General features: G+C 35.0%; 1 protein-coding gene across 6 annotated transcripts; it reads left to right on the top strand.

The window, feature by feature from the left end:
• Positions 1-287: 287 nt before the first annotated feature.
• LOC117319983 (cilia- and flagella-associated protein 54-like) lies at positions 288-25,466 on the top strand. 6 transcript variants are annotated; one of them, XM_033874678.1, is made up of 10 exons: positions 292-571; positions 10,525-10,681; positions 16,862-16,888; positions 18,393-18,672; positions 19,132-19,257; positions 19,551-20,211; positions 20,359-20,512; positions 21,892-21,909; positions 23,742-23,903; positions 24,609-25,466. In XM_033874678.1, the coding sequence occupies exons 1-10, from the start codon at positions 402-404 to the stop codon at positions 24,729-24,731; spliced, it is 1,878 nt and encodes a 625-aa protein (XP_033730569.1). In that variant the 5' UTR covers positions 292-401; the 3' UTR covers positions 24,732-25,466. The 6 variants fall into 6 exon arrangements, with proteins under 6 accessions (XP_033730574.1, XP_033730569.1, XP_033730571.1 ...); XM_033874680.1 differs by lacking the exon at positions 16,862-16,888 and adding an exon at positions 16,160-16,180; XM_033874679.1 differs by lacking the exon at positions 16,862-16,888 and adding an exon at positions 10,916-10,939.
• Positions 25,467-25,754: the final 288 nt, after the last annotated feature.

Here is a 25,754-nt window from a genome sequence, read left to right as displayed (position 1 = left end):
CATAAACAAAATGATCAACAGGCAGCCGTCCTAGATTTTGACAGTTGAAGTTTGTTATCGCTATTTCATGAGAAGTTCTGAAAGGGTATTTCTGAAACTTGATATGTAGATTTCTGTCACACCCTTGATTGTTATGATTGTTATTGGAATTCAGTGATGATAGTTATTATCTCTTAGATAAATGTTGTTAGTTATTATTTCTCAGAAAATCCTTGATGGATTTTTCTCTGGTTACATATGTAGGTTCCATTTGCTTTCATATGATTATGGGGAAAAGAGCAAACATGGGCAAGTAGAGAAAAGATCAGTTGTACATAATCATTCAATGGTGGCCATCAAGATCTCGCTAGGATCTCCTGTTGTGAGTTTTAACATCATTATTTAGACCTTGTGAATGAGTTATGCCATTCCTTCATTTCATACTTGAACTTCATATAAGCAGAGGGGTATTTTCTTCACCAGGTAAAGTCCAGAGGATGCTTGTTTACATGGGTAAATTCAACCACAGAAAGGCAGCTGAGACATTGATTGACTCCATTAAGATCAGCTTCTCAACTGACCATGATCTGGGGTAAGTGTCATTAGTGATTATTATTACCTAACTAAGGTGACAATAACTTACCACAATGGGAGTAATTACACATGGTTATAGGATTCAGTCTCTCTGTTAGTCACACAGTAATTACACATGATTATAGGATTCAGTCACTCTTTGTCACACAGTAATTACACATTATTATAGGATTCAGTCACTCTGTTAGTCACACAGTAATTACACATGATTATAGGATTCAGTCTCTCTGTTAGTCACGCAGTAATTACACATGATTATAGGATTCAGTCTCTCTGTTAGTCACGCAGTAATTACACATGATTATAGGATTCAGTCTCTCTGTTAGTCACGCAGTAATTACACATGATTATAGGATTCAGTCACACATTATTATAGGATTCAGTCTCTCTGTTAGTCACACAGTAATAACACATGATTATAGGATTCAGTCACTCTTTGTCACACAGTAATTATACATTATTATAGGATTCAGTCTCTCTGTTAGTCACACAGTAATTATACATGATTATAGGATTCAGTCTCTCTGTTAGTCACACAGTAATTACACATCAATATAGGATTCAGTCTCTCTGTTAGTCACATAGTAATTATACATGATTATAGGATTCAGTCACTCTGTTAGTCACACAGTAATTACACATTATTATAGGATTCAGTCTCTCTGTTAGTCACACAGTAATAACACATTATTATAGGATTCAGTCTGTCTGTTGGTCACACAGTGATTACACATGATTATAGGATTCAGTCTCTCTGTTAGTCACACAGTAATTATACATGATTATAGGATTCAGTCTCTCTGTTAGTTACACAGTAATTACACATTATTATAGGATTCAGTCTCTCTGTTAGTCACACAGTAATTACACATGATTATAGGATTCAGTCACTCTGTTAGTCACACAGTAATTACACATGATTATAGGATTCAGTCTCTCTGTTAGTCACACAATAATTACACATGATTATAGGATTCAGTCTCTCTATTAGTCACACAGTAATTATACATGATTATAGGATTCAGTCTCTCTATTAGTCACACAGTAATTACACATGATTATATGATTCAGTCTCTCTGTTAGTCACACAATAATTACACATGATTATAGGATTCAGTCTCTCTGTTAGTCACACAGTAATTACACATGATTATAGGATTCAGTCTCTCTGTTAGTCACACAATAATTACACATGATTATAGGATTCAGTCTCTGTTAGTCACACAGTAATTACACATGATTATAGGATTCAGTCTCTCTGTTAGTCACACAGTAATTACACATGATTATAGGATTCAGTCTCTCTGTTAGTCACATAGTAATTATACATGATAACAGGATTCAGTCACTCTGTTAGTCACACAGTAATTATACATGATTATAGGATTCAGTCTCTCTTTGTCACACAGTAATTACACATTATTATAGGATTCAGTCACTCTGTTAGTCACACAGTAATTACACATGCTTATAGGATTCAGTCTCTCTGTTAGTCACACAGTAATTACACATGATTATAGGATTCAGTCACTCTTTGTCACACAGTAATTACACATTATTATAGGATTCAGTCACTCTGTTAGTCACACAGTAATTACACATGATTATAGGATTCAGTCACTCTGTTAGTCACACAGTAATTATACATGATTATAGGATTCAGTCACTCTGTTAGTCACACAGTAATTATACATGAATATAGGATTCAGTCACTCTGTTAGTCACACAGTAATTACACATGATTATAGGATTCAGTCACTCTGTTAGTCACACAATAATTACACATGATTATAGGATTCAGTCTCTCTGTTAGTCACACAGTAATTACACATGATTATAGGATTCAGTCTCTCTGTTAGTCACACAGTAATTACACATGATTATAGGATTCAGTCACTCTTTGTCACACAGTAATTACACATTATTATAGGATTCAGTCACTCTGTTAGTCACACAGTAATTACACATGATTATAGGATTCAGTCACTCTGTTAGTCACACAGTAATTATACATGATTATAGGATTCAGTCACTCTGTTAGTCACACAGTAATTATACATGATTATAGGATTCAGTCTCTCTGTTAGTCACGCAGTAATTACACATGATTATAGGATTCAGTCACACATTATTATAGGATTCAGTCTCTCTGTTAGTCACACAGTAATAACACATGATTATAGGATTCAGTCACTCTTTGTCACACAGTAATTATACATTATTATAGGATTCAGTCTCTCTGTTAGTCACACAGTAATTATACATGATTATAGGATTCAGTCTCTCTGTTAGTCACACAGTAATTACACATCAATATAGGATTCAGTCTCTCTGTTAGTCACATAGTAATTATACATGATTATAGGATTCAGTCACTCTGTTAGTCACACAGTAATTACACATTATTATAGGATTCAGTCTCTCTGTTAGTCACACAGTAATAACACATTATTATAGGATTCAGTCTGTCTGTTGGTCACACAGTGATTACACATGATTATAGGATTCAGTCTCTCTGTTAGTCACACAGTAATTATACATGATTATAGGATTCAGTCTCTCTGTTAGTTACACAGTAATTACACATTATTATAGGATTCAGTCTCTCTGTTAGTCACACAGTAATTACACATGATTATAGGATTCAGTCACTCTGTTAGTCACACAGTAATTACACATGATTATAGGATTCAGTCTCTCTGTTAGTCACACAATAATTACACATGATTATAGGATTCAGTCTCTCTATTAGTCACACAGTAATTATACATGATTATAGGATTCAGTCTCTCTATTAGTCACACAGTAATTACACATGATTATATGATTCAGTCTCTCTGTTAGTCACACAATAATTACACATGATTATAGGATTCAGTCTCTCTGTTAGTCACACAGTAATTACACATGATTATAGGATTCAGTCTCTCTGTTAGTCACACAATAATTACACATGATTATAGGATTCAGTCTCTGTTAGTCACACAGTAATTACACATGATTATAGGATTCAGTCTCTCTGTTAGTCACACAGTAATTACACATGATTATAGGATTCAGTCTCTCTGTTAGTCACATAGTAATTATACATGATAACAGGATTCAGTCACTCTGTTAGTCACACAGTAATTATACATGATTATAGGATTCAGTCTCTCTTTGTCACACAGTAATTACACATTATTATAGGATTCAGTCACTCTGTTAGTCACACAGTAATTACACATGCTTATAGGATTCAGTCTCTCTGTTAGTCACACAGTAATTACACATGATTATAGGATTCAGTCACTCTTTGTCACACAGTAATTACACATTATTATAGGATTCAGTCACTCTGTTAGTCACACAGTAATTACACATGATTATAGGATTCAGTCACTCTGTTAGTCACACAGTAATTATACATGATTATAGGATTCAGTCACTCTGTTAGTCACACAGTAATTATACATGAATATAGGATTCAGTCACTCTGTTAGTCACACAGTAATTACACATGATTATAGGATTCAGTCACTCTGTTAGTCACACAATAATTACACATGATTATAGGATTCAGTCTCTCTGTTAGTCACACAGTAATTACACATGATTATAGGATTCAGTCTCTCTGTTAGTCACACAGTAATTACACATGATTATAGGATTCAGTCACTCTTTGTCACACAGTAATTACACATTATTATAGGATTCAGTCACTCTGTTAGTCACACAGTAATTACACATGATTATAGGATTCAGTCACTCTGTTAGTCACACAGTAATTATACATGATTATAGGATTCAGTCACTCTGTTAGTCACACAGTAATTATACATGAATATAGGATTCAGTCACTCTGTTAGTCACACAGTAATTACACATGATTATAGGATTCAGTCACTCTGTTAGTCACACAATAATTACACATGATTATAGGATTCAGTCTCTCTGTTAGTCACACAGTAATTACACATGATTATAGGATTCAGTCTCTCTGTTAGTCACACAGTAATTACACATGATTATAGGATTCAGTCTCTCTGTTAGTCACACAGTAATTATACATTATTATAGGATTCAGTCTGTCTGTTGGTCACACAGTAATTATACATGATTATAGGATTCAGTCTCTCTGTTAGTCACACAGTAATTACACATGATTATAGGATTCAGTCTCTCTGTTAGTCACACAGTAATTATACATTATTATAGGATTCAGTCTGTCTGTTGGTCACACAGTAATTATACATGATTATAGGATTCAGTCTCTCTGTTAGTCACACAGTAATTATACATGATTATAGGATTCAGTCTCTCTGTTAGTCACACAGTAATTATACATGATTATAGGATTCAGTCTCTCTGTTAGTCACACAGTAATTACACATGATTATAGGATTCAGTCTCTCTGTTAGTCACACAGTAATTACACATGATTATAGGATTCAGTCTCTCTGTTAGTCACACAGTAATTACACATGATTATAGGATTCTGTCTCTCTGTTAGTCACACAGTAATTACACATGATTATAGGATTCAGTCACTCTGTTAGTCACACAGTAATTACACATCATTATAGGATTCAGTCTCTCTGTTAGTCACACAGTAATTACACATGATTATAGGATTCAGTCACTCTGTTAGTCACACAGTAATTACACATGATTATAGGATTCTGTCTCTCTGTTAGTCACACAGTAATTACACATGATTATAGGATTCTGTCTCTCCGTTAGTCACGCAGTAATTACACATGATTATAGGATTCAGTCTCTCTGTTAGTCACGCAGTAATTACACATGATTATAGGATTCAGTCACTCTGTTAGTCACACAGTAATTACACATGATTATAGGATTCTGTCTCTCTGTTAGTCACACAGTAATTACACATGATTATAGGATTCAGTCTCTCTGTTAGTCACACAGTAATTACACATGATTATAGGATTCAGTCTCTCTGTTAGTCACACAGTAATTATACATTATTATAGGATTCAGTCTGTCTGTTGGTCACACAGTAATTATACATGATTATAGGATTCAGTCTCTCTGTTAGTCACACAGTAATTACACATGATTATAGGATTCAGTCTCTCTGTTAGTCACGCAGTAATTACACATGATTATAGGATTCAGTCACTCTGTTAGTCACACAGTAATTACACATGATTGTAGGATTCTGTCTCTCTGTTAGTCACACAGTAATTACACATGATTATAGGATTCAGTCTCTCTGTTAGTCACACAGTAATTATACATAATAATATAGGATTCAGTCTCTCTGTTAGTCACACAATAATGCCACATGATTATAGGATTCAGTCTCTCTGTTAGTCACACAATAATGACACATGATTATAGGATTCAGTCACTCTGTTAGTCACACAGTAATTACACATGATTATAGGATTCAGTCACTCTGTTAGTCACACAGTAATTACACATGATTATAGGATACAGTCTCTCTGTTAGTCACACAGTAATTACACATGATTATATGATTCAGTCACTCTGTTAGTCACACAGTAATTACACATGATTATAGGATTCAGTCTCTCTGTTAGTCACACAGTAATTACACATGATTATAGGATACAGTCTCTCTGTTAGTCACACAGTAATTACACATGATTATATGATTCAGTCTGTCTGTTAGTAACACAGTAATTATACATTATTATAGGATTCAGTCTGTTAGTCACACAGTAATTACACATGATTATAGGATTCAGTCTCTCTGTTAGTCACACAGTAATTACACATGAATATAGGATTCAGTCTCTCTGTTAGTCACACAGTAATTATACATGATTATAGGATTCAGTCTCTCTGTTAGTCACACAGTAATTACACATGATTATAGGATTCAGTCTCTCTGTTGGTCACACAGTAATTACACATGAATATAGGATTCAGTCACTCTGTTAGTCACACAGTAATTATACATGAATATAGGATTCAGTCTGTCTGTTAGTCACACAGTAATTATACATGATTATAGGATTCAGTCTCTCTGTGAGTCAAACACTTTGTCTGCTGCATACTGTTTTATCTTGAATATAAACATTTTCAGATGTTAAAATGTGTTGTACATGTACTACTAACATAAATTCAAGATTATCTCGGTATACCATCCAAGCCAAAATGACACTGCTTAGTATAGAAATAGATTCTTGATCCTTAGAACTTGTGGCATTGTAAATTATTGAAATCGTTTAATACATTAATAGCCACTCATGTCTGATCCTCCATTTATGTATATCTACATTAGAATGTTGTTTCTAAATAAAAGTTAGGGATATGTTGAAATATTGAGTTGATAAAATTTGATTGAATTTAATATTGAAAGAAATTTTCACTGTATTGATAAATACATTTGTGTATGTTGACATGTGTTGTGATGGCTATGTTATCCTATGACTATGTTGACATGTTTTGTGATGGCTACATTACCCTTTAATGACTATGTTGACATGTGTTGTGATGGCTATGTTATCCTGTTATGACTGTGTTGACATGTGTTGTGATGTGTTGTGATGACTATGTTATCCTATGACTATGTTGACATGTGTTGTGATGGCTATGTTATCAAGTTATGACTATGTTGACATGTGTTGTGATGGCTATGTTATCCTGTTATGACTGTGTTGACATGTGTTGTGATGTGTTGTGATGTGTTGTGATGACTATGTTATCCACTCATGGCTATGTTGACATGTGTTGTGATGGCTATGTTATCCTATGACTATGTTGACATGTGTTGTGATGTGTTGTGATGGCTATGTTGACATGTGTTGTGATGGCTATGTTATCCTGTTATGACTATGTTGACATGTGTTGCGATGGCTATGTTATCCTGTTATGACTATGTTGACATGTGTTGTGATGTGTTGACATATGTTGTGATGGCTATGTTATCCTATGACTATGTTGACATGTGTTGTGATGTGTTGTTATGGCTATGTTGACATGTGTTGTGATGGCTATGTTATCCTGTTATGACTATGTTGACATGTGTTGCGATGGCTATGTTATCCTGTTATGACTATGTTGACATGTGTTGTGATGTGTTGACATATGTTGTGATGGCTATGTTATCCTGTTATGACTATGTTGACATGTGTTGTGATGTGTTGTGATGGCTATGTTATCCACTCATGACTATGTTGACATGTGCTGTGATGGCTATGTTATCCTGTTATGACTATGTTGACATGTGTTGTGATGGCTATGTTATCCTGTTATGACTGTGTTGACATGTGTTGTGATGTGTTGTGATGACTATGTTATCCTGTTATGACTGTGTTGACATGTGTTTTGATGTGTTGTGATGGCTATGTTATCATGTTATGACTGTGTTGACATGTGTTGTGATGGCTATGTTATCCTGTTATGACTGTGTTGACATGTGTTGTGATGTGTTGTGATGTGTTGTGATGTGTTGTGATGGCTATGTTATCCTGTTATGACTGTGTTGACATGTGTTGTGATGGCTATGTTATCCTGTTATGACTATGTTGCCATGTGTTGTGATGGCTATGTTGACATGTGTTGTGATGTGTTGTGATGACTATGTTATCCTGTTATGACTGTGTTGACATGTGTTGTGATGTGTTGTGATGGCTATGTTATCCTGTTATGACTGTGTTGACATGTGTTGTGATGGCTATGTTATCCACTCATGACTATGTTGGCATGTGTTGTGATAGCTATGTTATCCACTCATGACTATGTTGACATGTGTTGTGATGGCTATGTTATCCTATGACTGTGTTGATATGTGTTGTGATGTGTTGTGATGGCTATGTTATCCTGTTATGACTGTGTTGACATGTGTTGTGATGACTATGTTATCCATTCATGACTATGTTGACATGTGTTGTGATGGCTATGTTATCCTATGACTGTGTTGACATGTGTTGTGATGGCTATGTTATCCTGTTATGACTGTGTTGACATGTGTTGTGATGGCTATGTTATCCTGTTATGACTGTGTTGACATGTGTTGTGATGGCTATGTTATCCTGTTATGACTATGTTGACATGTGTTGTGATGGCTATGTTATCCTGTTATGACTATGTTGACATGTGTTGTGATGTGTTGTGATGGCTATGTTATCCACTCATGACTATGTTGACATGTGTTGTGATAGCTATGTTATCCTGTTATGACTATGTTGACATGTGTTGTGATAGCTATGTTATCCTGTTATGACTATGTTGACATGTGTTGTGATGGCTATGTTATCCTGTTATGACTATGTTGACATGTGTTGTGATAGCTATGTTATCCTGTTATGACTATGTTGACATGTGTTGTGATGGCTATGTTATCCTGTTATGACTATGTTGACATGTGTTGTGATGACTATGTTATCCTGTTATGACTGTGTTGACATGTGTTGTGATGTGTTGTGATGGCTATGTTATCCACTCATGACTATGTTGACATGTGTTGTGATGGCTATGTTATCCTGTTATGACTATGTTGACATGTGTTGTGATGTGTTGTGATGGCTATGTTATCCACTCATGACTATGTTGACATGTGTTGTGATAGCTATGTTATCCTGTTATGACTATGTTGACATGTGTTGTGATGTGTTGTGATGGCTATGTTATCCTATGACTATGTTGACATGTGTTGTGATGGCTATGTTATCCTGTTATGACTGTGTTGACATGTGTTGTGATGGCTATGTTATCCACTCATGACTATGTTGACATGTGTTGTGATGGCTATGTTATCCTGTTATGACTATGTTGACATGTGTTGTGATGTGTTGTGATGACTATGTTATCCTGTTATGACTATGTTGACATGTGTTGTGATGGCTATGTTATCCTGTTATGACTATGTTGACATGTGTTGTGATGGCTATGTTATCCACTCATGACTATGTTGACATGTGTTGTGATAGCTATGTTATCCACTCATGACTATGTTGACATGTGTTGTGATGGCTATGTTATCCTGTTATGACTGTGTTGACATGTGTTGTGATGTGTTGTGATGACTATGTTATCATATGGCTATGTTGACATATGTTGTGATGGCTATGGTATCCACTCATGACTATGTTGACATGTGTTGTGATGGCTATGTTATCCTATGACTGTGTTGACATGTGTTGTGATGTGTTGTGATGGCTATGTTATCCTGTTATGACTATGTTGACATGTGTTGTGATGGCTATGTTATCCTGTTATGACTGTGTTGTGATGTGTTGTGATGTGATGTGTTGTGATGTGTTGACATGTGTTGTGATGGCTATGTTATCCTGTTATGACTGTGTTGTGATGTGTTGTGATGTGATGTGTTGTGATGTGTTGACATGTGTTGTGATGGCTATGTTATCCTGTTATGACTGTGTTGACATGTGTTCTGATGGCTATGTTATCCTGTTATGACTGTGTTGGGATGTGTTGTGATGTGTTGTGATGGCTATGTATCCACTAACGACTATGTTGACATGTGTTGTGATGACTATGTTATCCTGTTATGACTGTGTTGACATGTGTTGTGATGGCTATGTTATCCTGTTATGACTGTGTTGGGATGTGTTGTGATGTGTTGTGATGGCTATGTATCCACTAACGACTATGTTGACATGTGTTGTGATGACTATGTTATCCTGTTATGACTGTGTTGACATGTGTTGTGATGGCTATGTTATCCTATGACTGTGTTGACATGTGTTGTGATGGCTATGTTATCTTGTTATGACTGTGTTGACATGTGTTGTGATGTGTTGTGATGGCTATATGTTATCCTGTTATGACTGTGTTGACATGTGTTGTGATGGCTATGTTATCCTGTTATGACTGTGTTGTGATGTGTTGTGATGTGATGTGTTGTGATGTGTTGACATGTGTTGTGATGACTATGTTATCCTGTTATGACTGTGTTTCGATGTGTTGTGATGGCTATGTTATCCACTAATGACTATGTTGTGTTAACAGACTGATGAGACAAGGCTACCTAGAGCTGGCCCAGGTCTACCTACACAGTGTTGGTATGGTCCTCATCAAGGAGAACAGTACACTGGAGTTTGTGACAGATCCTGGGGAAGATGCAGCGGCCAAACAGGCTGCTGCCAAGAGAAAACTGCGATCAAAGGTAGCTAACATCTCACAGGCCTTAAGGGACACTGGCTATAGCTGTTTAATAAGGACCAAAGAGTGAAAACTTACTGCATGTATTTAGTGGGTATTGCTAATATAAGGGAATTTTATATTCATGATAGAAAGATTGTTTAGATATTTTCGAAGAAAATCACAAGTTATGAAATAATTAAGATAACTGATAAATACTGTTCGAAATGATTTGATATATATTATGTGTTTATGTCAGACTAAGACTAAAGGCAAACAGCAGGTGAGACTAGCTTTGTGTAGGCTAGTTACTAACATTGTAAGGTATATACACCCTAGCTAGTCCTCCCACAAAACCACTTATATAGAATATAGGCTCCCTTTTGGTTAAGGGTTTTACCAACACTTCCATTGTTTAATGTTGCATTTTTTCTTTCATTAAGAATTCATATATTGGCCATGCACCCACTGTATAAGTAATTTTGCACACCTTTTCATATGACACTATTACAACCCAGTTTAGCACAGAGCATTGGTTATATAGCTGATTTTTATGGAGGCGTTTACGCCTGCCATATTACAATCACCTACGAGTTGTGACGTCACAATCTCTCACTTTCATTTTCGTTATATTTCCTTTCACAATTCATTTTGTTGTTTCTTTCGGTTCATATATGATGTAGTTGAACTATATATACATTTATGAAAACTATCAAGACTACAAATAAAGTGCTATTACATGAAAAAAGGTATATTCAGTATAAATTTCTCTTCGGCGGAAGCCCGGAATTTGAGACCTCTGGTGGTAATTTCTGTAACTAGGGGGAATGATTCGCTTATAATTAGTTCCAAGTATGAGGCACGCATTGTAGTCCGTCATTCAAAGTAGATGTGCACAGAAATGTGTTAACTATGCTGATAATGTTGTGAACATGTCAGGAACTATTTTGAATAAACAATAAGAATAATGTCTTGTAAATATCTACACCTGCATCGATTTTTGCAAATCTATACAGTATCGAAAATACTGTTTGAAGGGAGATAACTGCGAGATTCTGACGTTACCTTACAGAGGACACTTGTTTAACTACTAGGAATAAAGACGGCATAACAACCAAGCGCAAACAAATTCCCGATTTTCATAATACCCTCCAGGTTTTGGCTAACAACATTTCTTTTGTTTACAACTTGGTAGTTTGTTCACGAGATTTTATGAGATTTGGCCCGATATTTAGCGATCACGTGTTCCGTCTGTTTACGTGAGCGAGCACTCTGTCAAAATGGAGGCACGTGGACACGGGCTTCACACGAAGCATCAAAGTGTGATGTTTGTCGCTAGAAATTAATATCTATCAACATGAATTAAAGGCAAGTTGCTTACAAAGTTTAAATCAGTTTGTTGACCCACTGAAATAAGCGTTTGTTTATTTAGGACGAAACTGTTTACGATAAGTTGTTCGCTTATAGTCCGAATTTTCTGACGATCTTGCTATATACTATATGCAGACTTCATTCAGCTTTAAGGCGATATCAACACCAGAACCCTTCGGATAACTGCGGTAACTGATCGAAGTCACTGTGTTTCAAATCTATGAATCGGTAGACCTACGAGATGGCGTGATAGAATTCGATCGTTTATTTTTTAAAACTAAGAAAACTGGCACATATCTGTCGTGGTGGTCATTTGTGCTGTACCTTCCCCGACAGAGACAATATACAGAATCTGGATTTTTGTGATAAGGTTTACTGCAGTTGCTACTCGCACTCGTAATATATATGAAAATGCTAAATTATTATTGAACCAGCTTGTCTTATTTATATATTATTCAGCTCACGATTCAACCTTTTCAAATGTTTTCATGTAATATATATATATACATTTGTATGCACCAAGCTGTGAAATGTTTGTATTACATAGAATATTTAAACAATACAAAGTAATTGTAGATTAACAAAATGTATACCAATTGCATTTTAACCTATTGGTACAATTTTTTGTTGTTTTCATGTAATATAACTTTTTGTTGTTTTCATGTAAAATTTCTACTTTTTTGTCAATAATTCTATTTATTATAAATTCATGTATAACCATTTAGGTTTTTTCCAATGTTGACCTTTAAAACTATATATATATATACAAGCAACAATCTGTGGGATGTCAAATATGGAAGGCTATAGCTGTTTAAGGATAAATTGCCAAAAATGCTTATAAGTACTGTTTCTTATCACTGTGATCACTTATATTGGGTTTTTGACTATTATGTGTTATTGCTACTTAAGTGTGAATTTTTTCGGCTTAAGTGATAATGTATTTCTTTGTACTTATGTGCAACAGACATCGCGAGAGTTTAATTCTCCTACATATAATATTGACTCCTACAAAAAGAAGTTGAGTGATCATGAGTGGTTGACTAAGAGAGGCATTTTATCAAATCTCATATTGACCATACTGATTGCTCATGATCATATTTCATCTGGCCTAGTAAACTCTAGAAAAAACATCTTAATTTATGAAAGTAGCTAACTCCTTTAATGTATGTGTAAAAATTAAGTATATATATATATATCCAGAGACATATATACAGATATATATGTCTCTGATATATCGTACAAAACATCAAACTTCTAATATGGTAGATATGAAACATACATTTAGGCTGACTGCCTGATAATATAATACAATTTGTACAGAGTTTACAATCCTTTGACATTCAGCTCATAATATACACCATTATAATTTGATCTGTCGTCATGCGTCGGTCTTCTTCTTAAGACCAAGATATTGCAGAATGGTGTACAAAAGGTTCTTAAGCTGTTTTATCAAAATTGTTAATTTCATGGCCCCCTATGTGTCGCATTCTCCCTGGGGAGAGGATACATTTTACTATAGTTTATATAGGAAACTCATCACACATATTTTAGCATAATTTGTTTCATTTTCATTGGAAATTGGTTCGCACGTGGTTAGGGCAAACTTTTCTCAATGATATATTGTCAGAGAATGTCAAGGCCAACAACTTGTTATGGGTTCGAATGTCAAAAATAAAAATCTTATATTGATTATTTTTTTCATTTCATATGAAAGAACATAGTCCACTGAAACAGAATGTGCATATTTTATTGTCATCAGATAAAAATATGGCAGAAAGATATGGCACTTGGAAAAGAATCATGAAGCTATTTTCTCCAGCCAAAATTAAAAAAATAATCCAAAATTGCAGAATAAAGGTTTCTGCTCTTTTATCTATAATATACACACGAAGGCTTGATGTTTGGCGCATCAATAACATATGGCTGGCTACAAATGTTATACTTATATTTGACCTTAACCTTCATTCAAGGTCACGGGGGTCAAATGATGAAGAAAATTCAAAGTTCTTTCAAAATTATTAATTTAGGTCACATTTTAAAGAATCGGCCCTTTTAAAGGTGTGTGCAATGTATCAAGGTCAAATAATCAAAATGACGCAGATATGGCACTTTTAAAAAGAAATTCCTACCAAAATGAAAAAATGACCCAAAACTGCACATACACATGAAGGCTGGATATTTGGCAAACAGATACATGTAACATGTGTGACTGGCTACAAATATTGAGTTTATCTCTCTGACCTTGACCTTCATTCACATTTTAAAGAACCGGCTCTTATGAAGGTGTGTGTGAAGTTTCAAGGGCAAATTATTAAAAATGATGCAGACATGCCCTTTAAAGAATGTTTTCTTGCCAAAATAAAAAATTATCCATAATTTGCAATTCAATTGTTGGCTCAAAAGGGGTCAATTTGGCTCAATTGACATAAATAACTTCTTCTCTGAAACTAAGCAATGGATATAGCTCATACTTGACTGGTAGCATCCTTTTGGGTAGGGATTCAAAATTGTAAAAATGGTGGGGTTGACCCCCGGGGGGCTGGGTCAAAAGGGGTCAATTGGTTTCTCTGAAACTAAGTTATGGATATATAACTCACATTGGTGTGGTAGCAATCCCTATGGGGTTGTACCCAAAGTCAATTTCATTTCATGGATTAATTGCACAATTTGGTATAAAACCTACATTTGTATGGTAGCATGGTTATGGGGTGGGTATTCAAAATTGTACGAATGTTGGAGTTAACCTCCCGGGGGCCGAAGGATGGGACCAAAATAGGTCAATTTTGCTAAATTGTCATTTTTAGAATAACAATAAACCAATGTACATGTACCCATATAAAATGCTTATGATATATTGACATAGAAATACCAGCGACAAATAAACTTAAGCATCATTCTTGTTTCATATCTCATAAAACCAGGTGAACGATACAGGCCCTCTGGGCCTCTTGTTTTATCTGTGAAACCATTCAGATCCCAACTCCATAATCTTGCTGGACACCAAGAGATGAACACAATCCTGATGTAAAAATAGGCCCAGGGTTCTTTTCCCACCCCAAGGGACTTATACAATCATATTGAATTGATATCAAATATGAAAGTTTTCTTCAATATTTTGCATGTAAAACGCTGTATATTTATATACAGTACCTATAGCTACTAGGCTATTATCTACATCTTGGTGGTAAATTAAAAAGCAACAAATCACAAATCACAGTTTATTGTTAATATTGACATTGGATCTATTAAAATAGATGGAATTGATATCTAATTTTGAAATAATTGTCCTTAAAAATGAGGTCTTTGTTGAAAAAAAGTGTAATAACTTTTAAAAGCCGTCAATCTAATTTTGATATTATTCTAAGATCAAAATAGAAAGGAATAAACAATTTTGTTTACAAGATATTGAAAGACATTGCACACTTTCAACAAAAAAAGTAGCAGACACTCCCTGTATTTTCAATACATATCGTGTATTGTTATAACTTATCGAAATGCATATCATATTGTTTCGACATTTCTAATACACAGGCCTATAAAATATAAGTTTGTTTTAAACACATAAATGCAAATTTTGAACTAAAGTATAAAAGATGGTTTAAAGTATGAATGTTAATGACATGTACCTAAGTAGAAGTTGATTTGAAAAAATTTAAAATGTTTGACTTTTTAAGTTAAGGTTTGATTGAAATAAGAAATGTTCAACTACTTTTAGAAGTAGGTTTGCAACTTTTAAGATGGTTAAAACCATTATGTACATCGGAACAGTCTAAACCATTACATTCATCAGGACTGTGAAAACCATTATGTCCGGTTGGTTTGACACACTTAAGTGGAAATGTTTAGTCATGTTGATATCAGTTGACACACTTAAGTGGAAATGTTTAGTCATGTTGATATCAGTTTAATTTGTATTCTTGCTTTATTTCAAATATCTCCTTTTACATCTGACTAACGCCTCCTACAGTACTTTCAGTACTTTGATTTTTCTTTTTATTTGCATCCATCAGGCTTCATATTGATATTAGTTTTGCAATTGGATTTGGACAAAAACATTTTGTCATCATTTGTTGTGTATAACATTTCATAGTTAAGACAATCAATTTGACCGTGAACACATTGTCTGTGGTAGAGATCTGTACTCAGGTGGATGGTAAGTAGCAGCCAGAGGAGTGACCACCCTTTAATGTATAAAATGTCTTTTTTTAAGGATTCAATGCCTCACTTGTTTTGTTTTGTTGAGATTTCACCATATCTTTGTCCAATCAACGATAGTATTATAACTGTAAACCAGCCAATTGTCAATGGTGTTACAGTATTATAACTGTAAACCAGCCAATTGTCAATGGTGTTACAGCTCTGTAAACTATCTAATCACTAACGATGTTACATCTGCAAGATACCCAATCATTAATGATGTCCATATGTAAACTAACCAATCATTGACAGTGTTACATCTGTAATCCATCCAATCATTGACAGTGTTACATCTGTAATTCATCCAATCATTGTTAGTGTTACATCAGTCCCGATCATTGACATAACAACTAAGAACTGTTGAATTATTGACAGTTTTATAGCTGTTAACTGTGCCTTTGTAACTGCATGTAGTGTGTTATTAACTAATGTGACCTTGACCATTGCACGACTTTGTCATACACAATATCATAATTCTATGATTATTGAGCACTTTTGATACTGACATTAATTTCATTATCATAGAGACAGTTTGGTAAGTAGTGAAGGTATAACTATGGTATCATACAAAACTTTGTATCAAACATTGAAATAGATCTAACCCAAAACTCCACAAGTCTGTATATATCCATTCCAGTCGTCAGGAAAACGAGAAAATTCCCCGGTGAGCAATTTCTGTATATATTTGTATATGTCTGTTTCACCATCCATTTCTAAGTTCTAGTGTTGATGTTTTAGGAGGCTCCCTGGTCAGCATTAACTAAGATAAACTATATGGCCAATCCCTGAAACTTTTCACCTTTAATCATGTAACCTTTATCTCTGTAAACTACCGTATATCAGGTATTTTCTGCTTGCATATAATTTTTGCAAAATTTGCGAACTTATCAAAATCACAAGAATCAAAAATTGTAAAATTTGCCAGTGAACATTGTATGCACAAACTACTCTGCTTTTCTTGCATGTACAGTCAACTTTGAGAATAATGAAGTCGGGAACAACGAAACTTTTGGAAGAACAAAGCATTAAATTAAGACCTGATTTGCTTCACTCTGCTCTGTAATGTTCATATATATTTTATTACTGAAAAAATGAATTCTGAAATAACAAAATAACTGAGACCATGAAGTGTTTTCCCCGCCAGGTTCCTATATCTACCTGTAATGATAGATGTATCACAACACAGTTTTCATTAGTGAATTGTTGGTGCATTTTAATGGGTCACTACCTCTTTTGATTTGAGCTTCAATATAGAAAGATATATATACATATATTATAATATTACAAAATGTAAAATGATCAGACTCAAAATTAATTGATTTGAGCTGGAATCATGAAGCTTGTGAATCATGACTGCATTTATATTTTGTAAACAGCATATATTATTATCATGACTGCCTGTAGAAATTATTTTAAAATGTAAGTGTTGTATCAATATGAAAATATTGTGTTTTTTAATCTCTTGAAACATTCAAATTGCAGAATTTTCGCAAAAATTGCACCTTGCAAAAAGAACCTGATTAACGGTATAAACAAGGATAATCGTCTTAAATTTTTTGCAGAAGACCAGATTTGTTTCTTGCTTAATTTGACGCTATTTGACAGATGCTATTGGCCAGTAAAGGGTAAAATTATGTAGTAATGACTGTCCTCTGACCAGGGAATATCCTCTATTATGTATTAATCTTCACAACCATGGTGTGTTTGTGTTGTTGAGTCAGGACGTCATGTGGTGTAGAGGGTGTACAGAACGTCATCAAAGACTCATGTATAACATAGTATTGCTGCTATTGAACAGTACCTATAGACCTTGTTCCTATTGGTTCACTGTGTGTTATTACTCAGTTTATAATGTATGCTTATGCTTTAATCATGGCATAACTTGGCTTGCAACCTTTAAATTATTGAATGATTGCATAACAATATGCTGGTTGTTTGTAGTCCTTTTTTATTGAGTTTTTTTCAGAAAGCTGTTTTAGTTTTAACAGAAATGATGAAATTCAATCTTTAATTTCTGTTGAGCCATTCGTTTTCATAAACAAAAGATTTATTTAGTTTAACAAGAAATGCATGCATACAATTTTATATATCAATGTACAAAATTTACTTGTATGTCCAAAGCTTGATCTAGATCTAGACATGCTCTGAGTGGTGTTTTGACTTTGCAGTCTAAGAAAGAACGATCAGGAACCCAGAGTTCACTCAAGTCGCAAGGCAGTAAATCTGATGAGATGGCCGATGTGGACAAGGAGAGACGAGCTGCCTGGACAGCCATTAGGTGTGCTGCAGCCCTGGGTCAGGCCCAGCGCTCTCGTGTCCTCCTCATTGGGGATACATCTGTTACCTCCCAGCCTCTCACTGGCAATGCTGAGACAGATATCCCAGAGTTCATAGCACTTGATCTTGTTAGTGACTATGTCCTTGGGGAGAGGAAGAAGGTGTATAAAAGTAAGTGCTCGTTCTGCTGCAGTATCATGTTACTTAAATTTAATGATATACAGAAACATACGTACTATAAAGTCGGGTTGATAATATGTGAACATGATGTCAAAGAATGCTTTCTTGTTAACATGTTTACTGTATTATTTGACACTTTCCAATATCAGACTTTACAAAGGGTTTAAAAATAATCTTCATCCTATAGTCTGTAATCACTTCACTGTGATACAGACATCTCCAATACCATAGTACATAGTTATGTGTTTGGTTTATGAAAGGAACAACCACAATGCAAAGAGTGAAAAAAGAAAAATATTTTGAGTTTGAAATGATTGAGATGATCCATTACAATACAGTGGATTTGTTACTACGCTGTACTTCCATTAAATACCATACTGCCTGTAAATATCTCTACAGCTCAAAGTAGAATTCAGTTCTTTACAATTTTCTCATAATATTCACTGGCAGCCCAAATCGAAGAAGAGTTAGCTCCCCTGATAGAGGCCAATGAAGTGAAACATGTGGACACTTACGATGAGCAGGTGATGAAGGCGCGGGACGGAGCCAAGGAGCTCAGCTGGATACACTTCCTAGGTTAGTGCATGGTGTGCATCACCTGATAGTAGAAGTATTGAACAATACACATAATTTTTCAAATATAATTTTTGTAAGTTCAATGTTATTTTGCTTTCATTTTAAGAAGTATTTGATATACATTTACTTACATGTATGTTCCATTCATGCACAATGTACAAATAAATAATAAGAGTTGAATTTTCTGACTTGTCAAGATTGGTATAATGATATTTGATTGACAGCTTACTAGATCAGAGTTTTAGCTGATGTCCTCTGGATTGTTATCAAAACTGACATTTTCTGATTAACAGGTTATCAGAGTATCCTCCAGAGATTGTGTAATACATCAACGATCTCAGCCTCCAGTCGCAAATCTAGCCAAAAAGACACAGATTCAGAAGAGGAGGAACTTGCAGAGTTTGACCTTGGGTTCATCAGTCATGCCCACTCAGACACAACTGTGAACCATGACATGATCCGGTCAATGTTGTTCTCAGGAACGTGGTCCCGGCGACTTACGAAGATCCATGTTTACCTAGCAAACAACCTCAAGGCATACAGCTCAGAATGTTGTGGCATCTATCCCCCAGAACAGCTAGTACTGGCCCCTACTGATACGGAGTATGACCTTAGTGTGACCTTCAAGTCCTATGCTTCCAATCTCACTGTTGACACTGATGACTCTATCACCATGGCCACTGTGGCTGAGCCTGGAAAAGCACCGCTACCTCCTGGAACTGTTATTGACCCCTACATGCCCTCAGACAAGCCAGTTACCTCCCCTGTAGACATGGAGGTGGCACTGCAGTTCTACCAGCCATCCCTGGAAGAGAATGACCCTCAGAGACCAGAAGCCACAGGGGCTGAATCTCGCATACTTCTAATGCATGCTATCTATAAGAAAATGGGATCTGTTTGTCAGCCTGGTGTACAGTGGGTGTCTCTATCACAGCTCAATGACCTTCATGACAGGTAAGTCTGTCACAGTTTTGTCTGCAATGACAATACCCCATCTGTGAAATAATGAGGCTTTTGTTGTCATTAACATTTCCTCCTTTTCTGTCTTACAACAAGAGACATCTTTGGTACTGAGTGTTACTACTGTTTGTTACCCTGTAGGTTGGCTGTGCTGGCACAAAGAGCTGAGATCTCCCTGGTAGAAAAGAAGAAGAAGGACCCAGTAGCACCCTCGCCGACTCCTACTTCCAAACCCAAGAAGGGACAAAGAATCAAAGCACTTTCCCCGAAGGTTGAACGGGATGAACGACTCGAGGTAGGTACACATGATGCTCACCTGCTGTGTGTAGGCAGAATTACAACACCATAAACATGTATTATTTACTTTTATTTCTCTTGAAGTCTGCTAGAACTTGTTCTTCAAAACCACTCTAATGAAGTACAATGTATTAAAGTATTTTACACATCATACAAGCCACACTGACATGCTCAATTTCACAGTATGATTTCCGTAACTGTAGTGAACATACTGTGTAATTTTAATGACTCCATTGGACCTAACTTAAAAGTTCAGTATGTCCAGCCTAGATTAAGTTACTTTATATAGCTTTATTGCCTCCTTTGACATGTAGCTTTAATACAGTGTGTTCAAACCTTCTTTGACATTTAGCTTTTTGTTATAGAACTCCTTGAACATATAGATTTAGTTCAGTGTGATCCTGAGCTCCGTTGACATATAGGTTTAGGTCAGAATATTCAAAAAATCCTTGAACATATTGATTTAGTTCAGTATGTTCCTGATCTCCTTTGATATGTAGCTTAAGTTTATTGTATTCCAGACCTCCTTGGATGTGTAGCTTTACTTAGTGTGTTCCAACCTCCTTGTACATGTAACTTTAGTGTAGTGTGTTGCTGACCCTCTTGGACATGTATCTTTAGTTTAGTGTGTTCCTGACCCCCTTGGACATGTATCTTTAGTTTAGTGTGTTCCTGACCCCCTTGGATGTGTAATTTTAGTTTAGTGTGTTCCGGACCTCCTTGGACATGTAATTTTAGTTTAGTGTGTTCCGGACCTCCTTGGACATGTTTCTTTAGTTTAGTGTGTTCCTGATCTCCTTTGATGTTTATCTTTAGTTCAGTATGTTCGGAACCTTCTTGGATATGTAGCTTAAGTTGATTGTGTTCTTGACCTCCTTGGATGTGTAGTTTTAGTTTAGTGTGTTGCTGACCCCTTTGGACATGTATCTTTAGTGTTATGTGTTCCAGACCTCCTTGGACATGTATCTTTAGTGTTATGTGTTCCAGCCTCCTTGGACATGTATCTTTAGTGTAATGTGTTCCTGACCCCCTTGGATGTGTATATTTAGTGTAATGTTTTCTAGCCTCCTGGGACCTGTATCTTTAGTTTAGCCTATTCCAGACCCCCTTTGACATGTATCATTAGTTTATTGTGTTCTGGACCACCTTGGATGTGTAATTTTAGGTTAGTGTGTTCCTGATCTTCTTCCACATGTATCTTTAGTGTAATGTGTTCCAGACTTCTTTGGACCTAAATTTTGTGTCTCGTGTTGGAATCCTTTGATATATATAGCTTTATAACTTAAAATATACATACACCACTAAAAAAAATTATTTTATTTTATTTTATTCATCTTATTTTAAAATGTTTAACACTGCATGCTGATTTTTCTAAAGGATTTTCCTCCCATCGAGGTAAGCACAATCATTTGGGCAAGTCACAATTTGTAGCGCTTTCACAGGTTTGCTTCAGGTGCTGGTATGTTTTATTTTGTTTTTGTCTGAGATGAGGCTAGAATTATGTGAAAGAGCATTGTTGAGATCCATTTGTCATAACTACAACAATTCAATATTTTCTCTTTTTAAACTGGCAACTCCGTGTGTAGGTAAGGCTACTCCCTCAACCCTTAATATCAATGTTGTTTCTTCTCCAACTCCTTATCAACTTGATCTAAAGACCTATACTAAGGGGATGAATTTCATGATGGTTTAGGTGTTTGTGCAGTAGAAGGAGGAACAAAATGTCTAACTTATATTATGTGTGTCACATCATGTGTAGATGCTTCACATTTTTATCATCACTTAATTTGCATGTGAAAGACAGTGTTTTTTGTGTAGTTTCACAAGGTGGCCAACATGGAACATGTTCTTGAGAAAGACCTATTTATCAAGAAGAAAATGACATTTTAATGATATCAAATTAAGATTGATGTCACACTTCGGAATGTCGTTAGGGTATGGAATATTTTGAAAGTAAAACTTACAGCTAAGTTCCAAGTCATGGTTTTGGAATATAGAAGAATATCCAATATATGCCTTCATTCCTTTATCAGAAATGGAGTTAATTGAACAAGTTTCTAACCAAAATTTCAGTCCATTTATACATTGACTCAAAAGCAGCGAGTTTTCAAAATGTGTCAGAGATCATAAAAATCAGTAATCAGTCTTAAACTGTATTATGTTTAAAACAACCTCCATGACGAAAATCAGTATCCTAAAGTATTGACTGTACAATGGACCTACTAGTGCAAAGTCTGATGCGTGATAAATGGACAATCAGACAGACAAATGCCTTAACCTGTAGGCCCGGTTTAGTGTTAAGACATTGTATTTGTATGTATCGAAATAGGACCAGGTGATGTGTGTATTTTGTAGAGGTTGGAAGATTTTTTTTTTAAAGATAGTTACAATTCTACTTTATGCTACTGGTAATATAGTTGCAACAAGTTATTGAAACATTGTGTAGTTATATGGTAGACTTTTGTTCTTCAAGAATTTCATAGATCCTGAGGAACTTTTTGAGAATGAGGTAAGTGTGGTGCCAGACAGGTAGTGTGACATATATGTAGGACAGTACTAGTGTCCAAACTGGAAAAGGTATAATTGGTCAAATGTTGCTTGGTGATGGAATACAGAAGTTAACTCTAGGCAGAATGTCCATGTAAATGTGTGAATATTATGTAGCTCTAATGTTGAATCATAACTTTGGAGATGGTGTTGGTCATTGTTGGACAGGGTATGAAAGCTTAATATGTAACTTGAGGGAATGAAATGGAACAATATCGTGTTTTCAATGTTTAAATATCATCCAAAGGGTAATGCTTTCTTGTTCTGTCATTGTTTGGGTAAAGAAACAGCACATTTAACACTAAAATGAATTCTACAACCTTGGTGAACACAAGGTTATAACCTCGTATCAGAATCATTCTCAGCTGTGCCAGAAGTTAAAAAACCCATGTCATATCCTCCAATTTCCAGTTTAGTGTTACTACAGCACCAATTTTGACAAAATCTTTGTTTTTCAATGAGTCATTGTTGGTAACTCAAGTTTGATGGTATTCTCGCTCATCATGGTAAGTGGGTGAACATAATGAGTCTACCAAGGGCTACTGACAATGAACATGTGATATGAAGACAGAGCATGTGCATATTTTAAAATAAGTTGTGACTGATAGAAACAGTGTTCTTGGTAGCAAAACCATGTTGATATTTGAACTGTTCTTGATAAGAGGTATGTTGTGTTTTAGAACCTGCTGAAACAGTGTTTGGATGACATTAAGACCCTGCTGGGTTTGCCCCATGCCAGCTCCACTGGGGAGTTGTCAGAGAAAGCAGACAAGGAGAAATCAGAGAAGGCAGAGAAAGAGAAAACAGACAAATCTGAGAATGGATCAGTTGTTTCCACAGAGGTAGATATAAACTGGAGTTGGTTATTCCCATACCTTATATTAACATCATGTTTTGGACTTTCTAGCAAGCACCATTTGCATAATTAGTTTTTCCAAAACAGTACCTTGTGGTTTAATATGAGAAGCATATCAAATGGAGATGAACATCTTGCATTCTTTTTAAGATCACAAGGTACATAAAGTAAAAAATGTAATCATTTCAGAATGTAAATGTATGTGTCATTAGAATCATTGCTGTTAAATTGTTGTTAGTGAAATAATGTTGATCGAAAGTATGCAATTCCATGAGAAGTAGATTATAAATGACACAGAAGGCAATTCTGAACTGAGATTTCCCTTGTTTTTGGCCAGTGTCAAATATATCATAAAGTCCAACTTTACTGATATTTATACTTTACAGTAATAAACAAAAGACTAACTTTTGCCAAAATAGTCAAATCAATATAAATATCAGGTAAACACAACTACGTGTACATGTATGTCATGACTGTAAAGCCTACTAAGTGTCAACGAGATCAGTTAAAAGATGTCGGAGATCTTCTGACAAACAAAAGTTTACATCGGCTGGATGGCCATTGCCATACCATTATACTATGCCAAGTTTTGATGAGTATTAAACAGTGCTTTTTGTTAAAATTTAAGCTCTATTGTAATATGATTTAGTACCTACCCCAGCCTAATCAATTACGAAATGTTAACTTTCAGCTGCCATTTGAAGTGACAAAGAAGAACATCGCTGCACTAGAGAGTCTATTTGACCCCAGCTTTGGCTACACGGCCCAGGGCACCGACATTGTCCAATGGCTTCTCAAGATCATCAAGTCCTAACAGACTGACCTTGTGTGTTGAAGTCTTATACATGCCCACAGGACATTGTTACAGTGAATACTCAAGGACATTCACTACATTTCACAGCGATCAGATGCTGTAATCTGTAAAATGTAACTGGCTATGAATGTGGTATCAAACTGTATTGAAAACTGTGATAGGAAGTATTTAAATTTTGAAGACATTAAATTGTTATTGATATCCGTCCAATGTTCTACCTACTTATGTGATTTTGCACCTTTCCACTGCATGCATTATATGATCTGTATAAACTATGTATAATTATATTTTACAGTTAGAAGTGAATAATTATGATGCTGAAATCTGTGATAGGATTTTTTTGTTTTAACTGTGATGATTATTTTTTTATTCATTTATTTTCATATATTTGCATCTGTCTAATGATTTGCAATTTTTTTTTTTTTTTTTTTGTGTATGTGTGTTTACATGTACATTTGTTACTATGGTAATATATTGATGTATGAACTTAGATAATTGATTGTATACCATCCCTTGGGAACTGTATAGGTACTGTGGAACTTTCACTAATCCTGTGAAGGATTACTCTATACTGTATGTGATATAAGCTACATAATCTGGTGTGAATTAACTATTTTTTGTTCAGCTGGATGGACATCTTGATTGTGGCATTAATGAACTGTCAATGCTCAGTTGGAATGTAATGCTGGCTTTATATATTGATAGGATTTTAAAAATCAATCCATTGAAACATTGCATTATGGTGTTAACAGGTTTCTGTACAACTGTTGATGTATGTAAGAATTAAATGTATTATAGTTAGATAAAAGTTTTATAGTACTGAAAATATCAACATTGAAAACATTTTTTGTTTATCAGTAATAATTTATTTTCAATAAACAATATATTGGAACTTGTTCCATAGACTTGACATCAACTCTTGGTTGTATATGTAAACTAACAGCAGTATTATATAATAATGGTATATAGCAATCACAGCAGTGCAGGGTCTCTTTGTTTTCAAAGACACAAATCCACAACATC

Source organism: Pecten maximus, unplaced genomic scaffold (genome assembly GCF_902652985.1).
Source record: "Pecten maximus unplaced genomic scaffold, xPecMax1.1, whole genome shotgun sequence".
In the NCBI taxonomy this organism is placed as follows: Eukaryota; Metazoa; Mollusca; class Bivalvia; order Pectinida; family Pectinidae; genus Pecten; species Pecten maximus.
This window is presented reverse-complemented; position numbering and strand designations above follow the sequence as displayed.